The sequence below is a fragment of the Hyperolius riggenbachi genome, chromosome 9 (assembly GCF_040937935.1).
Source record: "Hyperolius riggenbachi isolate aHypRig1 chromosome 9, aHypRig1.pri, whole genome shotgun sequence".
In the NCBI taxonomy this organism is placed as follows: Eukaryota; Metazoa; Chordata; class Amphibia; order Anura; family Hyperoliidae; genus Hyperolius; species Hyperolius riggenbachi.
Window position 1 is genome coordinate 28,510,109 of NC_090654.1, and position 25,943 is coordinate 28,536,051.

The following is a 25,943-nucleotide window of genomic DNA, read 5'->3' on the forward strand; positions in this document are numbered from 1 at the left end:
AATGCTACAGAATTTTGGACAGATTACTAAAGGTGGCCACTAACAATCCAATTTCTTGCGAAAAATCATTCCAGCGATCAGATAATTCTGATTGGAAGAAAAATCGTTCACTACACCATCATCCAGCCAATCTTTGCTTCTTATCTATCACAACCTAGTAGAAAATTCAATTTCTAGTTTGACCAAAATCAAATCGGTCGACTATTTTTATAATCGTTCGTAATCGATTGTGCCTATCAATGGAGATTATTTACAACCAATCTGATCAGAATTACTGATCGCTCTAACGATTTTTCGCTAGAAATTGGACCGTTAGTGCCAACTTTTGGGATTCTTTTCCTAGTACATCTACTGCTATACACTATGATCTCGCCATAAGTGAATCAGTGTCTGACCAGTTGAACTTTAAAGGACACCCGGAGTGAGAGGTTTATGGAGGCTGCCATATTTATTTCCTTTTAAACAATGCAGATTGCCTGGCAGTCATGCTGATCTCTTTGGCTGCAGTAGTGTCTGAATCACACACCTGTAACAAGCATGCATCTAATCCAGTCAGACTTCAGTCAAACACCTGATCTGCTGCATGCTTGTTCAGGGTCTATGGATAAAAGTATCAGAGGCTGAGGATCAGCATGACAGCCAGGCAGTCTGCATTGTTTACCTGGAAATTAATATGGCAGCTTACATATCCCTCATTTTAGGTTCCTTTTAACCACTTGAGGACTGCAGTGGAAAACCCCCCTAAAGACCAGAGCAATTTTAACTAAATGGGCCACTGCGGCTTTAAGGCAGAGCTGCAGGCCCGTACAACTCGGCACAGAAGTGATTCCCCCCCCCCCCCTTTTCTCTCCACCAACAGAGCTCTCTGTTGGTGGGGTCTAATGGCCCCCCAGACATTTATTTGTTGATGTTTGTTTATTTACTTGTTTTTTTAATAAAAATGTGCTGTTTTTCTGTATATGTATAAACACCCCCCTCCCTCCCTCCCCCCGCCAGCCAATCACACTGTCCCCAGTACAGCGATGCTGCTGATTGCAGCGCTGTACAATGGGTAAAGACGTCTAACAGTCTTCCGAGCGGCGATTGCCGCTCGGAGACTGAAGTCGGGGCGGAGCTCCGCCCTTCAAGGAGGAGATGCGTGCGCAGCCTGCGCACGATCTCCTGCAAATCCCAGCCCCAGGACTTGACGCCAATTGGCATTAGGCAGTCCTGGGACTACTGCCGCCGCGACCATGCCCGTGGTGTAGTTAACCTGAAAAAAAACCTCTATACTCTTCTGATAAATTCTGTGTAACTCATGGGGGAATCACGTACCTCCACCTGTGACCATACCGAGGACAACCGATCTCTTACGTACTTCTGCATCATGCAGGAAGGGGAAGCAGGAACGCAGGCTGAGCTTACGGCAATCGCCAGCAAACACCCCCCGGCACAGACTGTCCACCACAATGTCAGCCAACTGCAGAGAGAAATGCTGATATGTTACATAGAGGGAGGAGCAGAGTCCTCCAGCAGCACAGAGTATATCAGGAGAGGAGAGTCCTCCATCAGCACAGAGTATATCAGGAGAGGAGAGTCCTCCAGCAGCACAGTGTATATCAGGAGAGGAGGGTTAGAGGAAGGGGCAGAGTCCTCCAGCAGTACAGAGTATATCAGGAGAGTTAGTGGGAGGAGCAGAGTCCTCCAGCAGCACAGTGTATATCAGGAGAGGAGAGTTACAGGGAGAAGCAGAGTCCTCCAGCAGCACAGTGTATATCAGGAGAGGAGAGTTAGAAAGAGGCAGGAGGAGAGTCCTCCAGCAGCACAGAGTATATCAGGAGAGGAGAGTTAGATAGAGGAAGGAGCAGAGTCCTCCAGCAGCACAGAGTATATAAGGAGAGGAGAGTTAGAAAGAGGGAGGAGCAGAGTCATCCAGCAGCACAGAGTATATCAGGAGAGGAGAGTTAGACAGCTTCCCCTCTTACCTCTTTTCCGAAGCGGCGTGTGAAGAAATCATGGACACATTCATCTTCCTGGGATCCACGTGGTGCAGTTAAGTCCCGCAGACCACACAGGAACAGGGGTCTGGTGAATGGGGGGATGGTACGCAAGACCCCCCTAAAATAAAACACAAATTGTAACCAAAAGTGGGGGGAAGGGATTTGAATAGTGTTTGCTGTCTGTGCCACTTGGACCCAATGGAATTGGCCTTCTCCTGTTACTATTTTATTTCTCAGAAATGTACCAACTTCTCCCTGACAAAACACCTCTTTATTGACTTTTATTTTTGATTAAACACCTAGTTATATTTAGTGAAGCACCCCTAAATCAGACTAGAAGGAAAGGAACACAAGTCAGGCCTCACCCTAAGCTGGACGGCAGTTTGTGGAGGGATTTATTGACGTAGAGGAAGCGATTCTTCACAGCGGGGTGACTCCTGGGGATCGGGAGAAGATCGCCTTCTAAGCCAAGCTCCGAAACCTGCAGAGACAAAATCTCAAATTACCTTCCTAAAGTGGGATAAAACTCTGACACAACATTCAATGTAAATGTGTTTTCCTACTTTGTATTACCCAAAAAATTACTATATTTGCCTTTGTGCACATGTGATATTGTCTGTTTACAAATGACAAGTTCCCAAAGTACAGTTTATATGCTCTGAAATCTGCCATTGCATTTTACTGTATAGCTGCTGTATTTATATATTAAAATCTATCTAGTGATCACTTCCGACCGGTTTCTGCTTTTACTATGTGAGGCAGCTCAGTGCTAGCACTCTGCTAATGTTTACATTCCTTTTTCAGCTACGATTAGTAAACAAAGAATAAGATATCACAAGCTGCTGGCCAGGACCATCTTCATCTTCACAGCCGCGCACCTCTCCGTGTATGAGCAGGGCACTACGCAGACACCAGTGGGTATGTGCCTTTATCACTGGAGCCACTCTTGCTTGGGGGAAAAATGGTGCAAAAGCAGTTCCATGCCACTGCACAGGATGCACCCCACGACCATGCAGTGCTGCCATGCTTGTGCACGGAGGGAATCACAGTGCTGCCATGCTTGTGCACGGAGGGAATCACAGTGCTGCCATGCTTGTGCACGGAGGGAATCACAGTGCTGCCATGCTTGTGCACGGAGGGAATCACAGTGCTGCCATGCTTGTGCACGGAGGGAATCACAGTGCTGCCATGCTTGTGCACGGAGGGAATCACAGTGCTGCCATGCTTGTGCACGGAGGGGATCGCAGTGCTGCCATGCTTGTGCACGGAGAGAATCACAGTGCTGCCATGCTTATGCACGGAGGGAATCACAGTGCTGCCATGCTTGTGCACGGAGGGAATCACAGTGCTGCCATGCTTGTGCACGGAGAGAATCACAGTGCTGCCATGCTTATGCACGGAGGGAATCGCAGTGCTGCCATGCTTGTGCACGGAAGGGAATTGCAGTGCTGCCATGCTTGTGCACGGAGGGGATTGCAGTGCTGCCATGCTTGTGCACGGAGGGGATTGCAGTGCTGCCATGCTTGTGCACGGAGGGAATCACAGTGCTGCCATGCTTATGCACGGAGGGGATTGCAGTGCTGCCACGCTCGTGCAGAGGGAATGACAGTGCTGGCATGCATGTGCACGAAGGGAATGACAGTGCTGCCATGCTTGTGCACGGAGGGAATGACAGTGCTGCCATGCTTGTGCACGGAGGGAATGACAGTGCTGCCATGCTTGTGCAGGGGGTGGATCGCAGTCCTGCCATGCTTGTGCACGGAGGGGATTGCAGTGCTGCCATGCTCATGCACAGAGGGAATGACAGTGCTGCCATGCTTGTGCACGGAGGGAATGACAGTGCTGCCATGCTTGTGCAGGGGGTGGATCGCAGTCCTGCCATGCTTGTGCACGGAGGGGATTGCAGTGCTGCCATGCTCATGCACAGAGGGAATGACAGTGCTGCCATACTTGTGCAGGGGGTGGATCGCAGTCCTGCCATGCTTGTGCACGGAGGGGATTGCAGTGCTGCCATGCTCATGCACAGAGGGAATGACAGTGCTGCCATACTTGTGCAGGGGGTGGATCGCAGTCCTGCCATGCTTGTGCACGGAGGGGATTGCAGTGCTGCCATGCTCATGCACAGAGGGAATGACAGTGCTGCCATGCTTGTGCACGGAGGGAATGACAGTGCTGCCATGCTTGTGCACGGAGGGAATGACAGTGCTGCCATGCTTGTGCAGGGGGTGGATCGCAGTGCTGCCATGCTTGTGCACGGAGGGGATCGCAGTGCTGCCATGCTTGTGCACGGAGGGGATCGCAGTGCTGCCATGCTTGTGCACGGAGGGGATCGCAGTGCTGCCATGCTTGTGCACGGAGGGGATCGCAGTGCTGCCATGCTTGTGCACGGAGGGGATCGCAGTGCTGCCATGCTTGTGCACGGAGGGGATCGCAGTGCTGCCATGCTTGTGCACGGAGGGGATCGCAGTGCTGCCATGCTTGTGCACGGAGGGGATCGCAGTGCTGCCATGCTTGTGCACGGAGGGGATCGCAGTGCTGCCATGCTTGTGCACGGAGGGGATCGCAGTGCTGCCATGCTTGTGCACGGAGGGGATCGCAGTGCTGCCATGCTTGTGCACGGAGGGGATCGCAGTGCTGCCATGCTTGTGCACGGAGGGGATCGCAGTGCTGCCATGCTTGTGCACGGAGGGGATCGCAGTGCTGCCATGCTTGTGCACGGAGGGGATCGCAGTGCTGCCATGCTTGTGCACGGAGGGAATCACAGTGCTGTCATGCTTGTGCACGGAGGGAATCACAGTGCTACAATGCTCATGCACAGAGGGGATTGCAGTGCTGCCATGCTCGTGCACGGAGGGAATCGCAGTACTGCCATGCTTGTGCACGGAGGGAATCGCAGTGCTGCCATGCTTGTGCATGGAGGGAATCGCAGTGCTGCCATGCTTGTGCACGGAGGGGATCGCAGTGCTGCCATGCTTGTGCACAGAGGGGATTGCAGTGCTGCCATGCTTGTGCACGGTGGGAATTGCAGTGCTGCCATGCTTGTGCACAGAGGGGATTGCAGTGCTGCCATGCTTGTGCACAGAGGGGATTGCAGTGCTGCCATGCTTGTGCACGGTGGGAATTGCAGTGCTGCCATGCTTGTGAACAGAGGGGATTGCAGTGCTGCCATGCTTGTGCACGGAGGGAATCGCAGTGCTGCCATGCTTGTGCACGGAGGGGATTGCAGTGCTGCCATGCTTGTGCACGGAGGGGATTGCAGTGCTGCCATGCTTGTGCACGGAGGGGATTGCAGTGCTGCCATGCTTGTGCACGGAGGGGATTGCAGTGCTGCCATGCTTGTGCACGGCGGGGATTGCAGTGCTGCCATGCTTGTGCACGGAGGGGATTGCAGTGCTGCCATGCTTGTGCACGGAGGGGATTGCAGTGCTGCCATGCTTGTGCACGGAGGGGATTGCAGTGCTGCCATGCTTGTGCACGGAGGGGATTGCATTGCTGCCATGCTTGTGCATGGAGGGGATTACAGTGCTGCCATGCTTGTGCACAGAGGGGATTGCAGTGCTGCCACGCATGTGCATGGAGGGAATCACAGTGCTGCCATGCTTGTGCACGGAGGGGATTGCAGTGCTGCCATGCTTGTGCACGGAGGGGATTGCAGTGCTGCCACGCATGTGCATGGAGGGAATCACAGTGCTGCCATGCTTGTGCACGGAGGGGATTGCAGTGCTGCCATGCTTGTGCACGGAGGGGATTGCAGTGCTGCCATGCTTGTGCACGGAGGGGATTGCAGTGCTGCCATGCTTGTGCACGATGGGAATAGCAGTGCTACCATGCTTGTGCACGATGGGAATAGCAGTGCTACCATGCTTGTGCACGGAGGGGATTGCAGTGCTGCCACGCATGTGCACGGAGGGAATCACAGTGCTGCTATGCATGTGCACGGAGGGAATCACAGTGCTGCTATGCATGTGCATGGAGGGAATCACAGTGCTGCCATGCTCGTGCACGGAGGGGACTGCAGTGCTGCCACTCTGGACTATTCAGAGGCATCTCCCTACTGAGCTAAGGATCTAACTTTTTTTTTTTATGTTGACTATAGTTCCCCTTAAAAGGAAACCCGAGGTGAGAGGGATATGGAGGTTGCCATATTTATTTCCTTTTAAGTAATACAAGTTGCTTGGCTGCCCTGCTGATCCTCAGCCTCTAATACTTTTAGCCATAGACCCTGAACAAGCATGCAGATCAGGTGCTCTGACTGAAGTCTGACTGAAATAGTTGCATATTTGTTTCAGGTGTGCGATTCAGACACTACTGCAGCCAAAGAGATCAGCCGGACAGCCAGGCAACTGGCATTGTTTAAGGCATTTTTTACACTACCGTGGACCTCTCCCCCACCGTTCTCACAACGCAATGAGACTGGCCACACTACCTGTGGTGCGACACAATTTTACGGACAGGCTTCCGATGACGCAGAGTCTGCAGTGTGTTGTCGAGCTCCCCTGCCACAGGACAATCGCACCGCACCATGTGTGAAACCAGCCTTAAAGGAAATAAGTATGGCAGCCTCCAAAATCTTCAGGTTCCCAGCTTTCCAGCGTTATCCTCTTTTGACACCTAACCCTAACCTTGCCCTCTAGCGACTGTTCCCCCATTGATGCCTTCTAGCCCTGACAACTCCTAATGGCAAGTCTCACCATGCACAGGGAATTCTTCCCCACCACTCCGGCTGGGCGCATGCTGCGGGGGCCATGCTCAAACACAGCGCCATCTTCTGTCCGTGTGGAGTGCATCCATCCCCCCATCCGGGAACTGCTCTCCAGCAATATGACCTGCGGAAACACAACAGTGTATGAGCCAATCACCCATTATACGGACTTTATTGCTGTGTAATAGAATGAGGCTTGGTCTTCAGCCCTTCTGAACTGACAATCTCTGTTTCATGATTGGCTGGCCATTCCCTCTTGCCATTGTACTTCTCCAACTCCCAGAGACAATCATTGGCCTCGATTCATCAAGACTTATCGAATTTGTTAACGACAGTTCGGTAAAATACAGAATTCATTAAGTTGATTTCAGGATTCATCAAATTTATCTACAGCTGTTAGCGAGCATTCGGTAATAATTCGGTAATCACTCGTTAGTGATGCGTTAAAAACGGAAGAAAGTGCAACTCATGAAAATGAAAGTGGGCGTGGTTTAGCGTTACATTTAGGATTAGTTATCTCCTTCACTGCTCTGTCGTTATTTCCGTCAGATCATTGCTGACAGAGAAGATGGAGCCATTTGAAGTGGTTATGTATCAGCTGAGAGTGATTCAAAGGCGCAGAAGGGCAAGAATAAGGTCTAGAACCGTATCAATTTGCAAGAGAATGGATTTATTTGCTACAACAGGATTATCTGCATTTCTTTTGAATCATCTTGTAAGAGAACACAGGCAGTGCCAGGGTTAATTGCTAGCTGCACTGCATTTTTTTTTAGAAAAGGCTCCTATCAAGCCGCAGCTGGTGAAATTGTGGGATTGCCCCAAGCCACTTCCAGAATCCTGGTCCAGGTGTCAAGCCCTATTCAGAATGTTGCTATGTGGAAGGACTGCTTTTTACCCCACAATTCCATGGGAATCTTATGGCCTTGTGATAAATTACTGCTGTAAAATGGAAATATCGACACATTACCGAATGGTTACCGAACTGTTATCGATATTTTATTGAATTCACACCGAATGCGGAAAAACCTTGATGAATACAACTAGAAATCGATAAACTTCGAATTCGGTAATTTAACAAACTGGAAAAAAAAGTTATCTCAACGACAATGATGAATCGAGGCCAAAACACAAATCTGATTGGCGGTTGTAAGCAACAGATGCTTTTTTCTTAAAGAGAACCCGAGGTGTGTTTAAAGAATGTTATCTGCATACAGAGGCTGGATCTGCCTATACAGCCCAGCCTCTGTTTCTATCCCAAACCCCACTAAGGTCCCCCTGCACTCTGCAACCCCTCATAAATCACAGCCGTGCTGTGAGGCTGTGTTTACATCTGTAGTGTCAGTCTCAGCTGCTCCCCCGCCTCCTGCAGAGCTCCGGTCCCTGCCCCCGTCCCTTCCCTCCAATCAGCAGGGAGGGAAGGGATGCAGGCGGGGACTAGAGTTCTGCAGGAGGCGGGGAGAGCAGCAGACTGACACTATAGAGATAAACACAGCCAGCTCTGACAAGCTGTTTGTCAGCAGCATGGCTGTGATTTATGAGGGATTGCAGAGTGCAGGGGGACCTTAGGGGGGTTTGGGATAGCAACAGAGGCAGGGCTGTATAGGCAGATCCAGCCTCTGTATGCAGATAATATTCTTCAAACCCACCTCGGGTTCTCTTTAAAGTGAACCCAAGTTCGAAGCTCAGGTTCAAAACAAGAACTTACCCCACAGATAGGGAAGCCTCAGGATCTTATTGAGGCTTCCCTCTCTTGTCGGCAGCCCCCATTGCAGAGCGTGCCCCCCCCCCCCTTCACATCAGCGGGAGGGCACCACTTCCTTATTCATTGCCGCGCTGTAGCCGCGGCAGCCGCTCCCCCGCAGTAGCATGGAACCCACGGTTTTGGCTTACTGCTCATGCATGGGCGGGCTCAGTCAGCTATTACGCAGCCATGACTCGGAAGCTAATCTTCTGGGGGCCGAGCTCAGCAACGAGGGACATCAGACCAGCAAGGGAAGCCTCAATAGGAACTGAATGCTTACCTCTCTTTAGGTAGGTAGGTATTTGATTTGTGTACCTGAGCCGAAGCTTTAACCTCCCTTGGCTCAGTTATGATTGGGCTACTATTGCCATAACAAACTAGGCAGGTTATGGGGTCAAACAAACTGGAGCTAAAGTGAGAAAATCGACGTGCCGGAGAGGTTATCGATTATTGATGAAGATTTATAGAACATCAGTTGGCCCCAGCAAGTTGCCCGCTTTTTGTAGCTGCAGACTGCATAGTGGGCAGCCCCAGCACCCACATTTCTGTTAATAGCCAATGTTAATATGGATGCATATGGGGCACCCAAACTTCAGCGGCACCCATATCTGTTGTGTATAGTGGCAAAGGTGGAAAGATTATTGGTGGGTTTGCAGCACAGGGGTGGTTAGGGTTTGGCATTGGTAAGGGGGGAGGGGGTAGGTTAGGCACCGGTGGAGGGTTTCATTAGGGTTGAGTATTGGCGGTTTGGAGAGTTCCATTAGTGTTAGGCTTTGTGGGGGGTTCTTAAGGTTAGGTGTCCATTTGGACAGTTAAGGATAGGCATTGGAAGGGGGGTTGGGAAGGGTTAGGCATCAGAGGGGAGGGGGGTCAGTTAAGGTTAGGCATTGGTGGGTTGGGGAGTTCCATTAGGGTGAATGATAACTGGTTGAAACTGAACGCTGACAAAACTGAGGTCCTGTTTGTCCAAAGCCAGCACTCGCCATCAAAACAGCTCTATCCTAAAGCAACACCAATCAGGATTGGGAATACAGACATAAACAGCTCCAACCTTGTGCGCAGCCTTGGCGTACTAATCGATGGGGAACTGAGTTTCAGAAACCAAATTTCATCTGTAGTTAAATCTTCCTTCTTTCATCTGAAGAACATTGCAAAGATTAAACATCTGATTCCCCCAGAGGATCTTCCAACCCTAGTTCACGCCTTCATCACATCACGGCTGGACTACTGCAATGCCCTTTATGCTGGCCTCCCCCAAAAGGACCTGCGTCGCCTGCAATTAGTGCAGAATGCTGCTGCCAGATTGCTAACAAACCAGCCTCGCCACTGTCACATTATACCGATCCTTCGCTCACTGCACTGGCTACCAGTAGAATGGAGAATACTTTTCAAGATTGGACTGCTGACATTCAAATCCCTGCACAATCTGGGCCCTGGATACATGAAGGACCTGCTGAAGCTGCACCACACCTCTCACAGCCTCAGATCAGCAAGTTCTATAAACTTGGTCACTCCCAGAGTGCACCTCAAAAAATCTGGAGATAGAGCCTTCTGTCATGCTGCCCCTACTCTTTGGAACTCCCTGCCACACCCAGTAAAGACAGCACCATCCCTGGAGCTATTCAAATCCAGACTGAAAAGCCACCTGTTTAGCCTAGCATTTCCAGACTTATAAAATTCTTCCTCTGTACCACGATGGTCAGAGCCATGCTTATGCGCTTTGAGTCCCATGGGAGAAAAGCGCTTTACAAATGTTATTTGTTGTTGTTGTAGGCATGGGGGGGGGGGGGCACCCAAATTTTCACAGTGCCCATTTTGCATGTGTGCCAATCCATGGCCCAAAGTCACCCATCACGTCATTACTTAGCAACAGTGCCAAGGGAAAACACTGACAAATCTTCTGAATACAGTATAATCTTATTATAGTAAACTCCAAGGTGTCAGGAAAAGTGGTTTACTTTATAAAAAAAAATTGTAGTAGAAATGGCCCAGCATGCCTTGGTACATTCTCTTCTGCAAAGGAGCAACTTTGTCCTCCCATTGGAGGTACAATACAAGCGCTTGCACATCTGGTGGACTACAAGGTTAAGTATACATTAGGGGCTGCATACACAGGCTGGACAAATCACTAGTACAGTATCCAGGGCTCCTTAAAAATTGCAGCCGTCACTGAATAGAGGCTGCTTCCTGTCCTATCTGTAATGCGAGTGGCTCCGATACCCCTGCGGACGGGACTTAGCACTCTACTCTCCACTCTCCTTAATTTTTTAGTTTTGCAGCGAGTAGGCCCACTCCGATTTGCACTACAAGTGAAAGTAGCCTGTACTGCGCTCCACCCGCTACCAGGAGTGTCATCGCTAACAAGGGAGAGATACCCGGCAGTGCATACAATCCCATGGGAGGACTGTGACGATACTTTTATTGGCGATTGACAAGACAAGACAAATAACATTTATATTGCGCTTTTCTCCTTGCGGACTCAAAGCGCCAGAGCAGAGCAACAGCCACTAGGGCGCGCTCTACTGGCAGTAGCAGTGTAAGGGAGACTTGCCAAAGATCTCCTACTGAATTAGTGCTGGCTTACTGAACAGGCAGAGCTGAGATTCGAACCCTGGTCTCCTGTGTCAGAGGCAGAGCCCTTACCCATTACACCATCAGCCAACTGCAAAGTGGAAGTGGTAACGCTGCAACCTCTTTTGTTTATGTTCACATTATTCATGTTCTCCACACTGCTTATGTGCACAGTACTGTATGTCCAGCGCGGGCGCCATTCTTTTTGTCTTACAAATGTTATCCGGCATTAACTCACACAGCCTGAAGAGAGCAGCGACCATGGGTGTCACACTGACATATTACGCATGCTCTGCCCACTATTTATTATAACCACAGTCAACAACATGTAGGAACAAAAACACTTTTACTATAAACATTATATCAGTGTTTACTATACCAGGCGTTGCTCCCATAGACTTATAATAGAGACTGGCCAGGACCTGGAGAAGTAGTTTACTATACCCAAATGTTTACTATATCAGATTTTATTATAAGGAGATTATACTGTATTGCAATTTTTTCTTGACATCTGTGTGAGAAATTAACAAAAAAAAAAAAAAAACACGGCTGTCCCTCTGGGACATTAGAGAGCAGTCGGCTCTCATAGGCAGAAGCCTATGACAGCCGATCGCCAGGATTGGCCAGCTGGGAGGAGGGAGGGGTTTGTGAAAAAAGAAAAAAAAAAGAGAAAATAGTAAAAAAAATAATACAAAAATAAAGAAACAAATATAAAAAATAAATTAATAAACAATGGGGGAGGGAGGGGGAGCGATTAGACCCCACCAACAGAGAGCTCTGTTGGTGGGGAGAAAAGGGGGGGGGGAATCACTAGTGTGCTGTGTGCTGTTGTGCGGCCCTGCAGCGAGGCCTTAAAGCTGCAGCGACCGATTAAGCAAAACTTGGCCTTGTCTTTAGGGGGGGGGGTATAGCGCTGTGGTCCTCAAGTGGTTATGCTTCCTTAGACGTCTCACCTTGGACACTTTGGCATCTTTCACCAGGTGGTAGCAGGCAGTGAGCCCGCTAATCCCACCACCAGCTACCACGACCGTACGCTGCATCTGCAGAACCAACAGCGTCTGTTCAAGAGAAGAAAAGAGAAAATATAACTGTACCATTATCACGTATTACCACTAAGACAACTACTCTGTTAAGGTACATCTAGCGCTGATGGGCAGATTCGACCAAGAGACAAATCTCTCTCTAATCGAATCTGATGAGAGAGAGATCTGTCGGGTGCCCACACACCACAGGCCAATTCTCCTTCAGTTTTATGCTGAAATCCATAAGGAATCGTTCTTGTGACGCCGCATCTGCTGCCCCGCCGGCAACCCTCCTAATATCAAATGTGCCCCTCTGGTGCTCAAGGCCCTATACATTACCTGCCCGTGTGCACCAGAGGTCGCCGGAGTATTGTGGGTACGTGTGACGTCACACATGTGACCATGTGTATGCCGGCAAGCGTATGGACGGAGGATGGAGCCAGCAGCAGACATGGACAGGCAAAGTATAGTGCACCAGACGGGCACATTTGACATTAGGGTGGACAGCGGCAAGGGTTTTGTGGAACGTCCCGATAATGCTAGCCATTACCGCTGCACACCTGACTGACCACAAGGGCCTGACATCTTGCAAATCGATAGATGTATGGGTACCTTAAAGTGAACCAGAGACGAAGCAAACACCTACCCTGCTCTCTGTTTTATCCTTTACTGCTCAGCCTGCTTCTTTACAGCCCTGATAAAATCCCCAACTGAGCATTCAGTCTGGCTTTGCTCAGGAATCATTATAGCTGAGTCATTATAGCAGAGCCAGAAGGGGGCAGGCTTGGGCTTGAAAAGACATCAGAGAAGACAGACTCAGCTATAATGATTCCTGAGCAAAGCCAGACTGAATGCTCAGTGGGGGATTTTATCAGGGCTGATAACAAGCAGGCTGAGCTGTGAAGGAGGAAACCGAGAGCAGGGTAGGTGTTTTCTCTAATGTTCCCACTGATATCTATGGTAACATACATGAGGGTGCTTCGTCTCTGGTTCATTTTAAGCCTAGGTTAACAGAGGGGGCAAAATCGTACTACTTTCGGCAACAGACACCAATGAACAAACAGACATGTTCAAGGATTCTATGCTATCTGTAGGATCGGTTCACACATGTTCGTTATGACCATTGCAACAGCGCGGAATGCAGAGTACCAACGCTGCACGACTTTTCTGGACACCACACGGAACACGTACATGTCATAGATAGCAAGGTATCCAATCCAAAAAAGCTTTATTGGCAGGACCAAATACATCAAAATATAAGCATTAGCATGGGAGGAGGGTAGTTGTGGGGTTATAGGCATGGGGAGGGTATAGGTGACAATATACAGGGTATTTAGTCCATAGAGTTGGGGTGGGTATACGGGGCAGTATAGGGGTATACAGTCCCTGGGTTATCATGTCCCTCTCAGTTGATGGCAGGCAGTGACATATCGGGCCGCTATTATGCACGGTTGTTTCCTCTTCCTCTAGTAGGATGTAGAGTTTCCTCTCCTCATCTGTGGAGGTGAAATCTGGGATGTGGGCGGAGTGTCTCTGGAAGTGGGCGGTCCTCACAGGTGCATATTTGCTGCAGTGTAGCAGGAAGTGGGTAGGGATGGCCCTGTCTAGGAGAACTCATGGAGAAGCATGTGATCAGTTTGATCAGCTGATAGATTTGTAAGGCTCTGATTTGCTGGTCATGATCATGTGCTAAGCCAGGAAGTCAGACCAGCAAATCAGAACCTTACAAATCTATCAGCTGATCAAACTGATCACATGCTTCTCCGTGAGTTCTCCTAGGCAGGGCCATCCCTAGAAGTGGGCCTCATCCTCCAGGGCCCCCTGGTCACATTGTCTGCACAGTCTCTCCTCCCGGGGCTTCCATGTCTGTCTGTGCTGCCCTGTCTATCTCCGGTGAGACACTGAGCTTCTGGGATTTCTTTATGTCACTTCTCCATTCCTCTAGGTATCGCTTTGCAGCTTTCTATAGTCCCTTTTATTTGGGCTTTTGGCAGGCTGTGTCTATGACATGTCGGTAACAATGGAAACCATGATTACATGGATGGATGGGCACAGAGGGTCGTAATCAAAAATGCATTTTACTCACCTGCTTGCCCTAAAACTAGGTATGTGGCTGAACAACTCAACGGCCCAGTCCAAACTGACTTCAGCCCCCCCACCCTGGTCAGCAAAACTGCAGATTTTCCCAAAGCCTTGCTGAACTAGCCCTCAGAAAGCAGCAGATACCGCCCCTTTCCTACATAAGTTTTCATAATGGAAAATTCAAAAAGGTAGATGGGCAGAGCAATGTTCTGCAGATCTCTAGATAGGCCAGTAATGGGATGATCTGCAGAATATGTACAATATGTATCTGTCAGGAGGGGGAGGGGCAGAGCAATGTTCTGCAGCTCTCTAGAGAGGCCAGTAATGGGATAATCTGCAGAATATATACAATATGTATCTGTCAGGAGGGAATGGACAGAGCAATGTTCTGCAGATCTCTAGAGAGGCCAGTAATGGGATAATCTGCAGAATATATACAATATGTATCTGGCAGGAGGGGGATGGGGCAGAGCAATGTTCTGCAGATCTCTAGAGAGGCCAGTAATGGGATGATCTGCAGAATATGTACAATATGTATCTGTCAGGAGGGAATGGACAGAGCAATGTTCTGCAGATCTCTAGAGAGGCCAGTAATGGGATAATCTGCGGAATATATACAATATGTATCTGGCAGGAGGGGGTGGGCAGAGCAATGTTCTGCAGATCTCTAGAGAGGCCAGTGATGGGATAATCTGCAGAATATATAATATGTATCTGTCAGGAGGGGAGGGACAGAGCAATGTTCTGCAGATCTCTAGAGAGGCCAGTAATGGGATAATCTGCAGAATATATACAGTATGTATCTGTCAGGAGGAGGAGGGGCAGAGCAATGTTCTGCAAATCTCTAGAGAGGCCAGTAATGGGATAATCTGCAGAATATATACAGTATGTATCTGTCAGGAGGAGGAGGGGCAGAGCAATGTTCTGCAGATCTCTAGAGAGGCCAGTAATGGGACAATCTGCAGAATATACAGTGGTTTGCAAAAGTATTCGGCCCCCTTCAAGTTTTCCACATTTAGTCATATTACTGCCACAAACATGAATCAATTTTATTGGAAATCCACGTGAAAGACCAATATAAAGTGGTGTACACGTGAGAAGTGGAACGGAAATCATACATGATGCCACACATTTTTTTACACATAAATAACTGCAAAGTGGGGTGTGCGTAATTATTCAGCCACCTTTGGTCTGAGTGCAATCAGTTGCCCATAGATATTGCCTGATGAGTGCTAATGACTAAATAGAGTGCACCTGTGTGTAATCTAATGTCAGTACAAATACAGCTGCTCTGTGACGGCCTCAGAGGTTGTCTAAGAGAATATTGGGAGCAACAACACCATGAAGTCCAAAGAACACACCAGACAGGTCAGGGATAAAGTTATTGAGAAATTTGAAGCAGGCTTAGCCTACAAAAAGGAAACATACTTGTGAGATCTAATGCGGAAGGGGTATGGCCTGATTGAATACAAACACCTTAGATATTTGTAAAAATACAAAACTTTATTATTCATTTACAAAAAACACTATGCAGAAATAACATAAAACCATGTATGGCAGAAGGAAACCCCCAACTCCCAAAACACCCACACCCCAAAACCCGCTATACCCAGAGCCCTCTACTCTGATGAAATCCAGCCAGTGGACTTAGTGCACATATATAATGATTCAAAGCTGCGCAGCTTAATGACAAAAAATCAAAAAATCTCCAGAGCATAAGCAGAAAACTCGAAAATCAAGAATCAAAAATTAGGATGCAATAAAGGAGTTCAGACTGGTCACCTAATGGATATAAACATTCCGGTGTAGAGAGAGGTCAAAACAAGGAGCAGGTATCCTCAACTCCCAGCACACCATGCCGACAAGTCAATTCTGACAGCTTGTTAGTTGTTGCACACACACCAAGAGCAAGTATATTGCAGCATTAGTTGAGAGCAAAAGTCCATGTAGCAATGGCTCATTAGCAGAAAGCAGATAGATGAAAACAGCATTATTGCCAGCAGTTCCTTGCAAATCTGCAGAAGCACTAGGGCTAGTATGTAGCAGCATAAATGGAAACAAAAGTCCATGCAGCAGGGGCTTGATGGCCACAAGCAGGTTAACAGATGTAAGCAGTATTGATGTTAGCAGATCCTTGCAAGAAAGCACATCATTGCTGAAAGCAGGTCAAACAGCCAGTAGATGAAAAATCAGCAGCAGCAATGGCCATGAAGCATAATAGCACTGTATATCAGCCGAGCATATAAATATAAATGGTGTGTGATTGCCCAGTGGGCTCTTACTCATCCGGGCAGGTTTCGGCAACTAGCAGCGGTGTAGGCTGAGAGGAGGTGATGTCCTAGAGGAGCATGGGGGCTCAGGTGCCAGGGGGATCCACCGCCATAGAGGACGGCGTCCTCGATCGATTTCGCCGGCTACTACCGGCTTCTTCAGGGGGCGTGTCCGAAAAGCCGTGACACGCTTCCTATGTAGTCGCCGCCGCCCAATCCGGCCATACCGTACTGCCACCCGCGCCCCCGCCCCCCGGCCAATGCGAGCAGGGGGGCGGGGCGGGCAGACGCGACGGGCGAGCCAACCAATGGTGCGCCCGGCGCGTCCGCCAAGCCCCGCCCCCCCGCACGCACGCAGGCCCGGGGACAGGGGCGAGGGAGACCAGGAAGCCGGGTCGGGCGGCGGGGGCGCACAGGAAGCGCGCACAGAACGTCAATATATCAAATGATTTCAAAATTCAAATATTCTATCATTGCATTATAACTAGCCTTTTATCTAAAACAGATTCATATTCATATAGGGCAGCAGCCAATACAATATCATGACATAAGATAATGTGTCCCATGGATGAAATAGGCGCCCTAGAGAATATCCATGTGGTGCCAATCATATGGGACAAGTATATCACCAAATGGGTGAAGTTACCAAACATAAAGACTAATTGAAAACTAATTGAGAAGGCCACGAGAGAACTCTAATGGGACGGATGGTCCCCCCCTAAAAGCAGCAGACAGCAGAGCAGGAATGCAACAGCAGCACCCCCGAGACCCACAAGCAGACGATACTAGATGGGCAAAAATGGGGCATAACTGATGTTCTCATTTAGGCCGGGATACCTGGTTGCATCTAACTCAAATATCCATCTGGCTTCTTTTTGTAACAAGAGACGGTCCATATTCCCTCCTCTAGGTGAACCATGGATCCTATCCAGTCCAATAAACCGCAGAGATGAATATCTGCCGTTATGGGTTTCTTTGAAGTGCCTTGCCACCGGGGTGAGACCGGCCGCTCCCGAACTCTTAATACTAGTAATGTGCTGCGACATCCTAGAGCGAAATTCGTTCCTAGTTTTTCCCACATAAAATGCCCCACAGGGGCAGATCAGTAGATAAACAACAAGAACAGTGCCACAATTGACATAGTGTGAGAGCGACCAATCCCTACCATCCGGCAGCAACACACTCCTTCCAACCTGAATAAAACGGCACATGGTGCAACCACCACAAGTGTACGTGCCTGTAAGTTTACAATGCTTGGTGCTGGATTGGGGATCCACAAAGTGGCTCTTCACCACTTCTGGGATTTCTTTATGTCACTTCTCCATTCCTCTAGGTATCGCTTTGCAGCTTTCTATAGTCCCTTTTATTTGGGCTTTTGGCAGGCTGTGTCTATGACATGTCGGTAACAATGGAAACCATGATTACATGGATGGATGGGCACAGAGGGTCGTAATCAAAAATGCATTTTACTCACCTGCTTGCCCTAAAACTAGGTATGTGGCTGAACAACTCAACGGCCCAGTCCAAACTGACTTCAGCCCCCCCACCCTGGTCAGCAAAACTGCAGATTTTCCCAAAGCCTTGCTGAACTAGCCCTCAGAAAGCAGCAGATACCGCCCCTTTCCTACACAAGTTTTCATAATGGAAAATTCAAAAAGGTAGATGGGCAGAGCAATGTTCTGCAGATCTCTAGATAGGCCAGTAATGGGATGATCTGCAGAATATGTACAATATGTATCTGTCAGGAGGGGGAGGGGCAGAGCAATGTTCTGCAGCTCTCTAGAGAGGCCAGTAATGGGATAATCTGCAGAATATATACAATATGTATCTGTCAGGAGGGAATGGACAGAGCAATGTTCTGCAGATCTCTAGAGAGGCCAGTAATGGGATAATCTGCAGAATATATACAATATGTATCTGGCAGGAGGGGGATGGGGCAGAGCAATGTTCTGCAGATCTCTAGAGAGGCCAGTAATGGGATGATCTGCAGAATATGTACAATATGTATCTGTCAGGAGGGAATGGACAGAGCAATGTTCTGCAGATCTCTAGAGAGGCCAGTAATGGGATAATCTGCGGAATATATACAATATGTATCTGGCAGGAGGGGGTGGGCAGAGCAATGTTCTGCAGATCTCTAGAGAGGCCAGTGATGGGATAATCTGCAGAATATATATAATATGTATCTGTCAGGAGGGGAGGGACAGAGCAATGTTCTGCAGATCTCTAGAGAGGCCAGTAATGGGATAATCTGCAGAATATATACAGTATGTATCTGTCAGGAGGAGGAGGGGCAGAGCAATGTTCTGCAGATCTCTAGAGAGGCCAGTAATGGGACAATCTGCAGAATATACAGTGGTTTGCAAAAGTATTCGGCCCCCTTCAAGTTTTCCACATTTAGTCATATTACTGCCACAAACATGAATCAATTTTATTGGAAATCCACGTGAAAGACCAATATAAAGTGGTGTACACGTGAGAAGTGGAACGGAAATCATACATGATGCCACACATTTTTTACACATAAATAACTGCAAAGTGGGGTGTGCGTAATTATTCAGCCACCTTTGGTCTGAGTGCAATCAGTTGCCCATAGATATTGCCTGATGAGTGCTAATGACTAAATAGAGTGCACCTGTGTGTAATCTAATGTCAGTACAAATACAGCTGCTCTGTGACGGCCTCAGAGGTTGTCTAAGAAAATATTGGGAGCAACAACACCATGAAGTCCAAAGAACACACCAGACAGGTCAGGGATAAAGTTATTGAGAAATTTGAAGCAGGCTTAGCCTACAAAAAGATTTCCAAAGCCTTGAACATCCCACGGAGCACTGTTCAAGCGATCATTCAGAAATGGAAGGAGTATGGCACAACTGTAAACCTACCAAGACAAGGCCGTCCACCTAAACTCACAGGCCGAAAAAGGAGAGCGTTGATCAGAAATGCAGTCAAGAGGGCCACCAAGACTCTGGACGAGCTGCAGAGATCTACAGCTCAGGTGGGGGAATCTGTCCATAGGACAACTATTAGTCGTGCACTGCACAAAGTTGGTCTTTATGGAAGAGTGGCAAGAAGAAAGCCATTGGTAACAGAAAAGCATAAGAAGTCCCGTTTGCAGTTTGCCACAAGCCATGTGGGGGACACAGCAACCATGTGGAAGAAGGTGCTCTGGTCAGATGAGACCAAAATGGAACTTTTTGGCCAAAATGTAAAACGCTATGTGTGGCAGAAAACTAACACTGCACATCACTCTGAACACACCATCCCCACTGTCAAATATGGTGGTGGCAGCATCATGCTCTGGGGGTGCTTCTCTTCAGCAGGGACAGGGAAGCTGGTCAGAGTTGATGGGAAGATGGATGGAGCCAAATACAGGGCAATCTTGGAAAGAAAACCTCTTGGAGTCTGCAAAAGAGACTGGGGCGGAGGTTCACCTTCCAGCAGGACAACGACCCTAAGCATAAAGCCAGGGCAACAATGAAATGGTTTAAAACAAAACATATCCATGTGTTAGAATGGCCCAGTCCAAGTCCAGATCTAAATCTAATCGAGAATCTGTGGCAAGATCTGAAAACTGCTGTTCACAAACGCTGTCCATCTAATCTGACTGAGCTGGAGCTGTTTTGCAAAGAAGAATGGGCAAGGATTTCAGTCTCTAGATATGCAAAGCTGGTAGAGACATACCCTAAAAGACTGGCAGCTGTAATTTCAGCAAAAGGTGGTTCTACAAAGTATTGACTCATGGGGCCGAATAATTACGCACACCCCACTTTGCAGTTATTTATTTGTAAAAAATGTGTGGAATCATGTATGATTTTCGTTCCACTTCTCACATGTACACCACTTTGTGTTGGTCTTTCACGTGGAATTTCAATAAAATTGATTCATGTTTGTGGCAGTAATGTGACAAAATGTGGGAAATTTCAAGGGGGCCGAATACTTTTGCAAACCACTGTATACAATATGTATCTGTCAGGAGGGAGATGGGGCAGAGCAATGTTCTGCAGTTCTCTAGAGGCGCCAGTAATGGGATAATCTGCAGAATATATACAATATGTATCTGTCAGGAGGGGAGGGGCAGAGCAATGTTCTGCAGATCACTAGAGAGGCCAGTAATGGGATAATCTGCAGAATATATACAATATGTATCTGTCAGGAGGGGGAGGGGCAGAGCAATGTTCTGCAGATCTCTAGAGAGGCCGGTAATGGGATAATCTGCAGAATATATACAATATGTATCTGTCAGGAGGGGGAGGGGCAGAGCAATGTTCTGCAGATCTCTAGTGAGGCCAGTAATGGGATAATCTGCAGAATATATACAATATGTATCTGTCAGGAGGGGGAGGGGCAGAGCAATGTTCTGCAGATCTCTAGAGAGGCCGGTAATGGGATAATCTGCAGAATATATACAATATGTATCTGTCAGGAGGGGGAGGGGCAGAGCAATGTTCTGCAGATCACTAGAGAGGCCAGTAATGGGATAATCTGCAGAATATATACAATATGTATCTGTCAGGAGGGGGAGGGGCAGAGCAATGTTCTGCAGATCTCTAGTGAGGCCAGTAATGGGATAATCTGCAGAATATATACAATATGTATCTGTCAGGAGGAGGAGGGGCAGAGCAATGTTCTGCAGATCTCTAGAGAGGCCAGTAATGGGATAATCTGCAGAATATATACAATATGTATCTGTCAGGAGGGAGAGGGGCAGAGCAATGTTCTGCAGATCTCTAGAGAGGCCAGTAATGGAATAATCTGCAGAATATATACAATATGTATCTGTCAGGAGGGGATGGGGCAGAGCAATGTTCTGCAGTTGGCTGATGGTGTAATGGTTAAGGGCTCTGCCTCTGACACAGGAGACCAGGGTTCGAATCTCGGCTCTGCCTGTTCAGTAAGCCAGCACAAATTCAGTAGGAGACCTTTGGCAAGTCTCCCTTACACTGCTACTGCCAATAGAGCGCGCCCTAGTGGCTGCTGCTCTGCTTTGGCGCTTTGAGTCCGCAAGGAGAAAAGCGCAATATAAATGTTATTTGTCTTGTCTTGTGTCTTGTCAGATCTCTAGAGAGGCCAGTAATGGGATAATCTGCAGAATATATACAATATGTATCTGTCAGGAGGGAGATGGGACAGAACAATGTTCTGCAGATCTCTAGAGAGGCCAGTAATGGGATAGTCTGCAGAATATATACAATATGTATTTGTCAGGAGTGGGAGGGGCAGAGCAATGTTCTGCAGATCTCTAGAGAGGCCAGTAATGGGATAATCTGCAGAATATATACAATATGTATCTGTCAGGAGGGGGATGGGCAGAGCAATGTTCTGCAGATCTCTAGAGAGGCTAGTAATGGGATAATCTGCAGAATATATACAATATGTATCTGTCAGGAGGGGGAGGGGCAGAGCAATGTTCTGCAGATCTCTAGAGAGGCCAGTAATGGGATAATCTGCAGAATATATACAATATGTATCTGTCAGGAGGGGGATGGGCAGAGCAATGTTCTGCAGATCTCTAGAGAGGCTAGTAATGGGATAATCTGCAGAATATATACAATATGTATCTGTCAGGAGGGGGAGGGGCAGAGCAATGTTCTGCAGATCTCTAGAGAGGCCAGTAATGGGATAATCTGCAGAAGATATACAATATGTATCTGTCAGGAGGGGGAGGGGCAGAGCAATGTTCTGCAGGTCTCTAGAGAGGCCAGTAATGGGATAATGTGCAGAATATATACAATATGTATCTGTCAGGAGGGGGAGGGGCAGAGCAATGTTCTGCAGATCTCTAGAGAGGCCAGTAATGGGATAATCTGCAGAATATATACAATATGTATCTGGCAAGAGGGGGATGGGGCAGAGCAATGTTCTGCAGATCTCTAGAGAGGCCAGTAATGGGATAATCTGCAGAATATATACAATATGTATCTGTCAGGAGGGGGAGGGACAGAGCAATGTTCTGCAGATCTCTAGAGAGGCCAGTAATGGCATAATCTGCAGAATATATACAATGGGCTCTATTCATAAAAGTTACCGCAAGTTTTCCGCTCAAAACAGCGGATTTTCCCGTCCATTTAGCAAAGTGGGCATTCATAAAAGCTGTTCCTGCATGAAAATCTACAATCCCCCAGCAGAGCGAGAAATTTCCGCCTTCTCCAGTGTTTTTCTAGATTTATCTAGAAAAAAGTAACAAAATGGCCATTTATAAAGTTTAGAGGAAGCGGTATGTGGACGGGAAATACCGCTTCCTCTGATTTTGCGGATTACATACAAGTGAATGGGACAGACCTCCCAGAGAGAGCAGTGCACGGAGGGACTCTGCCGGTTGAAGTGTTTCCGCATGCCTTCCGACAGCTTACCGCCAGCCTTCAGCGGGAGATCTCCGCACTTGCATCGCAGCTGGCAAGATTTTTATGAATGACCACCCAGAAGTCTAAAATACCGCTGCGGTATTTTCCCTCCAGGAGTTTTTTCGCCACAACTTTTTTATGAATAGAGCCCAATATGTAGCTGTCAGGAGGGGAGGGACAGAGCAATGTTCTGCAGATCTCTAGAGGCCAGTAATGGGATAATCTGCAGAATATATATATATATATATAATATGTATCTGTCAGGAGGTAGATGGACAGAGCAATGTTCTGCAGATCTCTAGAGAGGCCAGTAATGGGATAATCTGCAGAATATATACAATATGTATCTGTCAGGAGGGGGAGGGACAGAGCAATGTTCTGCAGATCTCTAGAGAGGCCAGTAATGGGATAATCTGCAGAATATATACAATATGTATCTGTCAGGAGGAGGAGGGGCAGAGCAATGTTCTGCAGATCTCTAGAGAGGCCAGTAATGGGATAATCTGCAGAATATCTGTATCTGTCAGGAGGGGGAGGGGCAGAGCAATGTTCTGCAGCTCTCTAGAGAGGCCAGTAATGGGATAATCTGCAGAATATATACAATATGTATCTGTCAGGAGGTAACGGTAGATGGAACAGAGCAATGTAACTTCTGCACATGTCTAAAGAGGTCAGCATGTACACACAGATCTCACTCTGAAAGCACAACTCACACACTGCAGTCAGGGCAGTTGATAACATGACTGTCAGATTTATGAACTCATACAGTAACATTATATCACAACAAATATCATGAACACATTTGAAAAAGGGAAGCCTAACAACTAACATGTAACCTTACCAGCTGAACTGCACAGCTCTTCCTAGTTCCTACTAGCAAATTCTGGTTCCGCCCACACACGTGGGAAAGGGGGAAGGAGCACCAGGGGCGGAGCCTGTCTGACACAGGCCAATCAGAGAGCTGGGATGTGATGACTGGCAGCTGCAGCAGGAAGTGTCTGTCTGGGGCTGATAGTGCTATCACACACAGGCTGATGACTCTGTCCAATGCTGCTGTGTGCAAAGTGATAAGCAGATAAATGCATGGAGGTGTCAGTAGCTGTACTAGCTGGATCAGCGGTTTGTACATTCAGGACATACAATATACATGTTTTCTCCTGATCATCTCCCTGCAGCAGCATATATGTGTCTCCATCTCTGGTTATGAATACCTGTGTAGGGTCTTAAAGGAGAACTGTAGTGAGAGGTATATAAAGGTTGACATATTGATTTCCTTTTAAAGAGAACCCGAGGTGGGATTTAATTATGTTAGTGGGGCACAGAGGCTGGTTGTGCACACTATCACCAGCCTCTGTTGCCTATGGTGTGCCCCCAGGACCCCCCTGCTCTCTGCTATCCCCAGCGCCGTGCTAGCGAGGCTGTTTACATGTGACTGTCTGTCAGCGCCGCTCCCCCGCCTCCTCTGTATCGCCGCTACCTGCCCGCGTCCCTTTCCTCCATTCAGCGAGAGGGAAGGGACGCGGGCGGGTAGCGCCGATACAGAGGAGTCGGGGGAGTGGCACTGACAGACAGTCACATGTAAACAGCCTCGCTAGCACGGCACAGGGGATAGCAGAGCGCAGGTTTTCACACATGATGGATGATTAAACTACACTTTTTCTCTATTGAGAAGCTGGTGTGCGAGTCTACGCTTGGACTTTGATGGAATTTATTGGATGTTTGCTTTGCATCCAAGGCACAGCACGGAAAGGTGTGCCGCTCCTAACCTTACTATCTCATTGATCTGCAGATGAATGTCTGTTAAACAAGGTGTGTATGAGGATCTGCAGGTATCATAGACTATGAATGCATGTTGCAGGGAACAGATCTTTTGCAAGAACTGATCTGTTGCATGTGTACAGCAACGTTGTGTACATTATTTTGAAAAGATTTTTATCTGATGGGGAGTTCAGCTTCATAGCCCTCTCATACTACATGGAAGGGGGTAAAATTGGTCTGTGATCTTTCATTTTCCAAAGACTTTTATCTGATGTGTGTACCCAGCTTCAGGCTTCAATTCCAATAATGCTTCCCTGGTAATCTGGTGTGGGCCAAACATAATGCAACGTGGGGAAACCACTTGTGGGCCAAATTTGATGGCTCTGCAGGCCAGAGTAGTAGTTCTGAGCCTGCGCAGTACAGCCCGGAGGATGTCCGATGACGTCAGCGCACCGGCGTGGCACGCATAATGGAGCGCAGAAGAAGCCCGACCTGGCTGCCGGCCTGGCCAGGTCGGGTCGGCCACCGGGAGCCTGCGGAGCGGCGCCGAGGGCACCTCCTGCCTGCCACGGGCTGGAGGAAGCCTCAGGTAAGTGGATTTCGATTTTTTATTTTTTTTTAGTGTGCCTAAACCTTCTTAATGCACAAGGCTAAAATACTGGTACATACACAGTGGCTGAGGGAGAACATAGACAGGGATAAAAGTAAGGCCTCCTTTCCAAGAACTGTTGATAGACAGTGAAATGCCTGTCAGACTCTCTCAACTGCTCACTGCTGCCTGATAACTGCTTACTTCTGCCGGGTAACTGCTTGCTGAGCACACAGCTCAACAGTTCGTGGAAAGGAGGCCTAACAAACAGACAGAAAATACAATATGATGCACTATCTGCAGAGAAGTTACAGTTTATAGGACAACATTTAGACCTCTTTCACAGTGGGAGGTTAAAGTCGCATGTTATAAAAAATTATAACGCAGAGAAACGCACAGCAATACAAAGTCTGTGCGACATTCACAGTGCACACGTTGCATTGTGTGTAACTTGTAGCAATATTTAGAAGGTGCTGCATGCTGTGCGTTTAGCAATACATTTGCTGCGTTATGTGTGTTGCACATGCTCAGTAATGTTTTTTTTTTTTTAAATGTAACACATGCGCCGTTTTCGTTCCATCAGTATGCCATAAAAACGGCGCACCAAGAGACACATAACGCAGTGCAAAAGAACGTCCAATTTCATGACCTACATGCGCTGCATTAGAGGCATGTTGTGCGACTTTAATGTTGCATCAAACGCAACGTCCCACTGTGAAAGTAGCCTTAAGATTTTTTTTTTCATCCCCCCCTCCCCTGAGCAAGCAAAGGCGGACCCTCTCAACATTCGTACTTTGTTTGTGTACTTTCATGGTGTTTAGTGTAATAAATAATCAGTTCATACAGTTTGAAGCTTGTTAGACTTTTTCATCATTAATGCCTGGT

The 25,943-nt window shown here is 48.0% G+C and overlaps 1 protein-coding gene across 1 annotated transcript in view; it reads right to left on the reverse strand.

Moving 5' to 3' along the window:
• The window catches only part of PPOX (protoporphyrinogen oxidase), a 124,802-nt gene extending 100,707 nt beyond the window's left edge, over positions 1 to 24,095 (reverse strand). Inside the window, exons 1-6 of the mRNA XM_068252264.1 lie at positions 23,553 to 24,095; positions 11,947 to 12,051; positions 6,671 to 6,805; positions 2,345 to 2,460; positions 1,965 to 2,097; positions 1,315 to 1,459 (exon numbers count right to left, since the gene is read on the reverse strand). Of these exons, the coding sequence (XP_068108365.1) occupies positions 1,315 to 1,459; positions 1,965 to 2,097; positions 2,345 to 2,460; positions 6,671 to 6,805; positions 11,947 to 12,051; positions 23,553 to 23,840 (922 nt within the window). The 5' untranslated portion in view covers positions 23,841 to 24,095. The remainder of the gene's footprint in view (positions 1 to 1,314; positions 1,460 to 1,964; positions 2,098 to 2,344; positions 2,461 to 6,670; positions 6,806 to 11,946; positions 12,052 to 23,552) is intronic.
• Positions 24,096 to 25,943: the final 1,848 nt, after the last annotated feature.